At 39.4% G+C, this 7,665-nt stretch overlaps 1 protein-coding gene and 1 pseudogene across 2 annotated transcripts in view; both read left to right on the top strand.

Moving 5' to 3' along the window:
- The window catches only part of LOC148372536 (electroneutral sodium bicarbonate exchanger 1-like), a 29,353-nt gene continuing 21,688 nt past the window's right edge, over positions 1 to 7,665 (top strand). Inside the window, exons 1-6 of one of the 2 annotated variants that reach the window (XM_088327147.1) lie at positions 1 to 111; positions 1,931 to 2,006; positions 2,089 to 2,217; positions 3,600 to 3,738; positions 3,816 to 3,976; positions 5,383 to 5,571. In XM_088327147.1, the coding sequence (XP_088183273.1) occupies positions 67 to 111; positions 1,931 to 2,006; positions 2,089 to 2,217; positions 3,600 to 3,738; positions 3,816 to 3,976; positions 5,383 to 5,571 (739 nt within the window). In that variant the 5' untranslated portion in view covers positions 1 to 66. Of the gene's footprint in view, positions 112 to 1,930; positions 2,007 to 2,088; positions 2,218 to 3,599; positions 3,739 to 3,815; positions 3,977 to 5,382; positions 5,572 to 7,665 lie in introns of those variants that run through there. The other variant, XM_088327146.1, reaches the window with a different exon arrangement.
- LOC148372538 (U2 spliceosomal RNA) lies at positions 7,290 to 7,421 on the top strand (annotated as a pseudogene).

Here is a 7,665-nt window from a genome sequence, read left to right as displayed (position 1 = left end):
GGAAAGAAGGTGCAACTTTCGGAGCTTTCTCCTTCGATAATAAACATCCCGTCAGTGGAATTGGAAATGTCCCAAGACGTGAGCGAGCAGATAAAGCCGTTGCTGAATTCCGTAAGTTAGGTCTCTTTTAATTTTTAGCTCAATCTTGCTAGCTGTTCTCATGCCGCCAAGATGCACTAAAGACATTGTTGTCTCTCGAAAAAGCCAGAACTAAGTTGTTATTTTCAAATTGGAAACATTCAAAAGACATATTAAAAGATCAACTTTAAAAAGAAAATGTTTTTTTTTGGTAACTATAAAACTGATACTTCCAGCATGTGAACTCACATCGCATCTCTGTTGCGATGTTGTATTGTTATTATCCATCCATGCAACCATCCATTATCTGCACCGCTTATCCTCAGTAGGGTCGCGGGGGTGCTGGAGCCCATCTGTTATTATTATTATTTTAATTAAATACCCTCCAAAACTGCCACAAGTTCACAAATGCATTCAGTTTGTATCACACTTCCACTTTATCCTTGCAAAAAGTCCAAACATCATATATTTTCTATATTCACATATTGATTATTGAGGTGGACTTTGGTGTGGTGCAAATCTGGACCACAGCGAATATAATCTGATTTTGACCTCCTCTAAACTTTTGAATTAACACGGTGTTGATTCGTCAATGTTTTTATTCACTTACTGTGCTTTTGTATTTATTTGTAAAGGTACCTGCGTTAGCTACTTCAGAAGTTTTCAAAAGGTTACGTTACATTTTTGAATTAAATAAAAAGGGGCATAATAATATTACATTTTGATTTGGTCATTATGAAATCATGTTATTATTTTGGGAAGATTGTACAGAAAATAAATCTTCAATTTAGAAGGATACACAGTTAAAAAAAGGTATATAATAAAGAAGTGCAGAGTTACTTTTTACATTCTTTAAGGTTCATTTTAAGGTTCAACAACGGACTGGGTATGTGTATTTAACTGCAAAAGAACAGTGTCGTTCAAAACAACATCCCAAAATTTGTAAGAGTTGTAAAAAATAACATTTTAAATATTGGGTTATTTTATTTGAAACCTTCAGAAACGGTATCATTTATTCATAAATGGGAAAGAAAACCAGTGGTGTTTGGTGAAATAGTGAATCAGTCTCTGTTTGTCAAGTGCAATTGATATTGCATATTCAAACTATTCTTAACCAAAAATTATTAGCACTGGTAAAGGAATAATATATCCCAGGTCGTTGTTTCTAAAAACGATTGACAAACTCTGACTTAATTCACTCAGTGAGGAAGTATTCCTACCTTATAACTTACTTGACCTAACCCTAACCCTAACCCTATCTATCTATCTATCTATCTATCTATCTATCTATCTATCTATCTATCTATCTATCTATCTATCTATCTATCTATCTATCTATCTATCTATCTATCTATCTATCTATCTATCTATCTATCTATCTATCTATCTATCTATCTATCTATCTATCTATCTATCTATCTATCTATCTATCTATCTATCTATCTATCTATCTATCTATCTATCTATCCATCCATCCATCCATCCATCCATCCATCCATCCATCCATCCATCCATCCATCCATCCATCCATCCATCCATCCATCCATCCATCCATCCATCCATCCATCTATCTATCTATCTATCTATCTAACCCTAACCCTAACCCTAACCCTATAACCATGTAATCATATATACCATTGGGTTCGATGCCCGTTGCAAAAATTTACAAAATCGACGTAATTTATTGACTGATAAATAGTTATACATAAAAAACACACGCGGAGCTTCCTGCGCCTTATAGTCAGATGCGCCTAATGTACTAAAAAAATATGATGAAAGGCTATTCTTTGGGGTAGTGCTGTAAATTGCGTAAAATACAGTACTGTTTTGAGTCTGCACATTGATATCGCAGGAGGAAGAAGCAGTGCTGGACCGAGGGAACACAAGCTCCAACCTTAACACCAACTTTGAGCCGGAGGAGCTGGAAAGTGAGATAAAGACATTTTTGTGTTCTCATGTACATTTCTTTCCATTCTCTGTTTTGACACGGAAACCGTGTTTTGTGATCAGGTCACAGGGCGCTGTACGTCGGCATTCATGTTCCTTTGGGCCAACAACCACGGCGCCACGGTCACTGTGGACACAGACTAAGGCAGGATCGAAGGCACGAGGATGACTGCAAGTCGCCAGGCTTTTTTGGTTGGTGTGTTTTGACTTTTTAAAGTTTATTTCAAATACAGAGGCTTCTTTTCATACAGGCCTACTCTACTTGAAGGAAATTAGAGTTATGAAATAGCAAAAATCTTTCCCGACATACGAGAGAAAATCCAAGTTACGAGAATTTCAGGACACGACTACTAGATGGCTCTGTGTTCGAGACCGCCCCCCTCCAGCATCAGCTCGTCCCAGTTAAAACGTGCATTTCCCGACATAGAGATCTGATCCCACGTGCCTGTTTGTGTTTTTTTAATTTTTATGCTGGTCTCAAATTTTTATGCTCCCTCACTCTTCCACGACCATGCATATATCTCTGATAGCAACCGCCGACTTCCTCCCTAGTAAGTGCTCATAATAAACTCACTTTTTATCTTTATAATGTAATCTTATTTATCTTAATACCGTAATTCTAAATTCAATTTTTGTTTGAATATGTTGGTGTTTTTAGTGATCAGGAAGATAAGCAAGTATTTAGGGTTAATTGGGATTTTTTTAGGACTTTCTGTTATTTTTAATAGGAAAAATTAATTCAATGTATGAAGATAAGATATAGATTTAAGATTAGAACTTGATCTGGTAACAAAGTAATCTAATATGTAGAGAGGCCACTGTATTTTATGCACTATACTTTATATTTTATTGAAGTTAAGTGCTTAAATATTGCAGCCGATTTGTTGTCAAAACATAAATATGAAAGGTTAAAAGTTAATTCAAAGAACTGTCAAGACCAACACAAAGGGTAGACCCAATCACGTAACGTTTACTCACAAGTTTATTGAGATAGAGGTGAAAGGCAGCGCCCGCAATCTGGTGCTCGCCGGACGCGGGAAGCAAGCCGCGCACAGTATCGGAAGTGGGAGATGGTGGTGTCAAGGACGGAAAAACAGGTCGATAGCTGGGACAAGAGAGCAAAAAACGTGGTCGGGATCAAAAATGGGTCTTAAGCCAGGACGGGAGAGCAAACGTGGACGGGATCAAAAACAGGTCGGAGATCAGAAACGGATGGGTGGAAAAACGGGTGAAAAAACGGGACAGGCGGGAGTCAGGATCAAAATGCTTGCCTTGTAACAACAGAGGTTCACGGACAGACTGACAACCGGAGAGCGAAAGGACTGGGCTTAAAAAAGGACAGGGAACCAATCGGGAAGCCAGCAGTGGCTGGCGCCAAATGAGCGGGCACAGGTGAAATTAATGAGTAATCATGACAATAACATTTATCATCAATAAATCTGGTATTATTATTACGGTACAATGGAATTTATTTAATGAATTTTTTGGGGAGTAATTATTAAAAAATATTAGGTTACGATTCTAAAATAAACGCATAGTCGAATGTTCAAGCCTAACCCCCTTTGCCCATTTAGACACACCCTCACAGAGGGTACAGTTCATCTTAGGTATGGAAGATGACAACGAAGAGCATGTGCCTCACCAACTCTTCACCGAACTGGACGAGCTGGCTTTCATAGACGGGGAAGCCTTGGAATGGAAGGAAACTGCCAGGCGAGGATGTTGTGTTGTCACTCTCTGTGGCTGCCATCTTGAACGTGGCCTCTAATAGTGTGTCTCTGTCCGGGTAGGTGGTTGAAGTTTGAGGAGGACGTGGAGGACGGTGGCGAGCGTTGGAGTAAACCTTACGTGGCCACCCTGTCTCTACACAGCTTGTTTGAGCTGCGTTCGTGCATCACGAACGGCACCGTGCTACTTGATATGCATGCCAACAGCATTGAGCAGATCGCAGGTCTGCACACTTTTATGACACCTGATAATCCTTCCATTACTTTCTGTGAATTCCGGGCTACAAGCCTCTACTTATCGCTATATTTTAGATACCGTGACTTTCAAATCTGGAATGGCTTATTCTTTTTCTTGCCATCACCAAGGAAAACAGAGAGCTGCTCTTTTCCACAACGCATGTGCTCTAAATACAAAACACATGGGTAAGGTCAGAAAACATTAGTGATGCTCTTTGAGATAAACTTTAACATTTTGCTATCAGCATTCATATAATACAAACCAGGAGGTTTGACAGTACTTTTTAATTATTGTTTACAACCAACTTACAATATTTAAACTTTTTCAGCCACAACAAAACCCACGCAAGCACGGGGAGAACATACAAACTCCGCACAGGAAGACCGGTAGCTGGATTTGAACCCACACGGGAGGTTCCCAAGACCTTAGAACTGTGCCAAGTCCTCAATGTATCCATTCAAATTGAACGACAGTGGAAATTATCTATCAAAAACGCTACACTTCTCTTTCCGTATTGTCAGTGTCAATGTCAGGTCGCTGAAGTGTCCTTTATTCCCCGAGGAACGATAACAAGCGAATGCAATTTGGTCTATTTCCACGGCAACCATCAATGACAACACAAAATGACACATGTGTTGCAATAAGGCACTATTTTCCACACTATGATTGACCTGGCGCTATTGTGTAGAAATATAGGGCTCATATTTAACACGACGCCCAACTTTAAAATGGTCACGTGATCTGAAAACACATGACGTAAACAACTTGGGGCAAAACAGTGTCAGGTGTGTAGGGTCACGGGGGCGTTAGCCTTCTGCAGCTAATGGCGAATACGCCAATTTTTCCACACGTTTGGCGCAAGGTGTGCGCCGAGCTTAAAATAAAAAAAATTGACGAGACTTAGTTTATCTTTTAACCCGGGGCGGCTTTTCAAAGATAAAATTGACTTTCCTTCGTAAAAGGATAGTGTGTAATATTTAGTGTTACAGAAAAACCTTCATTCAGTTATTAAAATAAACATTTTTTGAAAAATAGTCAAATAGAAATAAACAATCATACCAATGTTAATTTTCATCAATATTCATAGGTCGAGAATTTTTTATTTTTTTTCCACATAGCGGGATCCATACTTAGTCGTCGCCACCATGTTTGCCATTTTGCTGCTACGCAGTTCTCATTTAGCACTGATTTCCGTGCGCATTAGAAAATAGATTGCCTCGTAATGGTCAAATATTACACATTGTACCTTTAAATTTGAGCATGTGGCTTTCAATCAGATGCACTCTGTAGTCTGAAATTTACGATAGTTGCAATTATGAGTTTTTTTTATTCAATTGCTTCACATGCTGACTCACTTTTTCCTGGAGATATATAACTAGTGATGTTTTACAGACCTGGTGATTGACAGCATGCTGGCGTCCAGGCAGCTGGACGAACATGTCCAAGACAAAGTGAGGGAGGTTATCTTGAAGCGTCACCACCATCAGAATGAAAAAAGACTGAGCAAACGCATATCGTTGGTACGATCCCTCGCTGACATCAGCAAGAAGTATTCTGACCCTCATCTGCTTGAACATAATGGTGAGTTTTTTGCATGCATTTTAGTTGACTTGGGGGGAGGCAGACCAGACTATTGTCACCATTAAAAAACTGTAGAAATACTTGTAGGGCTGAGGGGTAAGTCGCAAAAGTAAAAACTCAATATTGGATTAGGATTTTAATTGATTTTTAATTTAAAAATAAATAAATGGTAATCAAAAAAAAAAAAGTAAAATATCGAAAATTTATAATACAAAATTACATTGAAAACATATTAAAATATTTTTAATTTCCCTATTCCTAACCCAACTCATTTGCAACTGAAAAATATTTTCTTGTTGAAGAATCCTGTGGGCAGCACGGCGGCGCAGTGGTTAGCGCATGTGCGGCACAGTTCATGTCTCACCTCCTGCGTGGGTTCAAGTCCAGCTCCAGACTTCCTGTGCGAAGTTTGTATGTTCTCCCCGTTCTTGCGTGGGTTTCCTCCGGGCACTCCGGTTTCCTCCCACATTCCAAAAACATGCATTTCAGGTGAATTGGCCGGTCCAAATTGTCCCTAGGTGTGAATGAGCGAGCGAGTTGTCTGTCCCCGTGTGCCCTGCGATTGGCTGGCAACCAGTTCAGGGTGTCCCCTGCCCACTGCCCGATGATTGCTGGGATGGGCTCCAGCACCCCCGCGACCCTACTGAGGATAAGCGGTGTAGGTAATGAGATGAGATGAATGTATAAAAGTTCTGACAACAATAACTACTTTTTAATATTTTTTAATGTAAAATAATATTATGTTTTAATTAAAAATAATGCTATATATTGCTTGTGCTGAATTAAAATGAAGGGCTCAGTGCATATTAAAATATTCCAATCTTCCTAATCCTAACCCAATTTAAATTGAATACCGTAAATTCCGGACTATAAGCCGCTACTTTTTTCCCTAAACTTTCAACCCTGCGGCTTATTCAGTGATGCGGCCAATTTATGTAATTTTTCTAACAAAAAAAGGTAAGATTTAGACTGCAATTTATTAGCTTGTGCACAAATTAAATTAGTGTAGACATATCCCCATCATGCAAATTACAAATAAAAAGGCACATGATACAATTTTCAAGCTAAACGAAATCGAGCAGTCCGATTTAGAAGGAAGCAGAGCTACCGCACGTGAACTATTCTTTGCGAAAGTGTTACTAGCGGTTTTTGAATAAGGGAGCGTGAGACGACGACTGTATGATAAAGTCGCTTTCCCATACTGAAGGAAGACGACTTTGATGACGTCAGTTATAAGGAGGAAGATAAGGACGGTTTACCGCGCCTATAACTTGTACGGCATGTTTTTTTGACAGAGCTGTTTACTGTGTAGAGAGCGTTTTGCTACCCTTCACAGGCGCGGTTTGGGATGAAAGTTATAATATTATTATTAAAGCTTTGAAAACTTTCTCGGTGTACCGTCTTTCTTTGTAAATATGTGTAACCATGTATAATATGTATTTGCAACTGTATATTTTTGTAATGTATTTATTTAAGAAACTTATTCTGATATGTTTTGTACGAGCAAATGAGAAAGAAGGGGCGGGGCAAACGCGGGCTGACGGGAAGTGGAGTAAAGGTGAGACGTGTTTGTGGACGCGGCCGACAATAGTGGATATATATTTTTCCCAGCCTTACCTTTGGAAATATACACTTTTTTCCTTTGATTACTTTCAACGGGCACCTGGGCTTTGCAGGTCTGCTTTAAATGTTAAGTACCGGTATCATTTTCCGTTCAATTTGCTGGCTGTGTTGTCGGACTTTATCGGGTATCTTTGATTTTTGTAATCTGGAGATGGAATAGGAGATTGCTCTGTCCGCTCCACGCATCGGCCCGGTATTGCAGTACCTTCGGGAACGGTGCATTCGCAATGATCGCAGCAAGGCTTTAGGGCTAGGACCTTAGCTTGGCCTTTTGGCTAAGAGTAAGTGTCCCGGTTTCTAGGCTTTGTAGCGTATTATGAACTGACCGATAACGGATAATGGATAATGAATAACGAAGATAGAACAATAACCCTTAAAAACCCCAATTTCGTGTTTGTACTGCGTTTTTCCAATGTGGGCGCATGCGGCTAATATACAGGTGAGGTTTGTGTGAGTACAAAATCGGTTTTC

Source organism: Urocampus carinirostris, chromosome 2 (assembly GCF_059441175.1).
Source record: "Urocampus carinirostris isolate Australia breed hairy pipefish chromosome 2, RoL_Ucar_1.0, whole genome shotgun sequence".
NCBI classification, from domain to species: domain Eukaryota; kingdom Metazoa; phylum Chordata; class Actinopteri; order Syngnathiformes; family Syngnathidae; genus Urocampus; species Urocampus carinirostris.
This window is presented reverse-complemented; position numbering and strand designations above follow the sequence as displayed.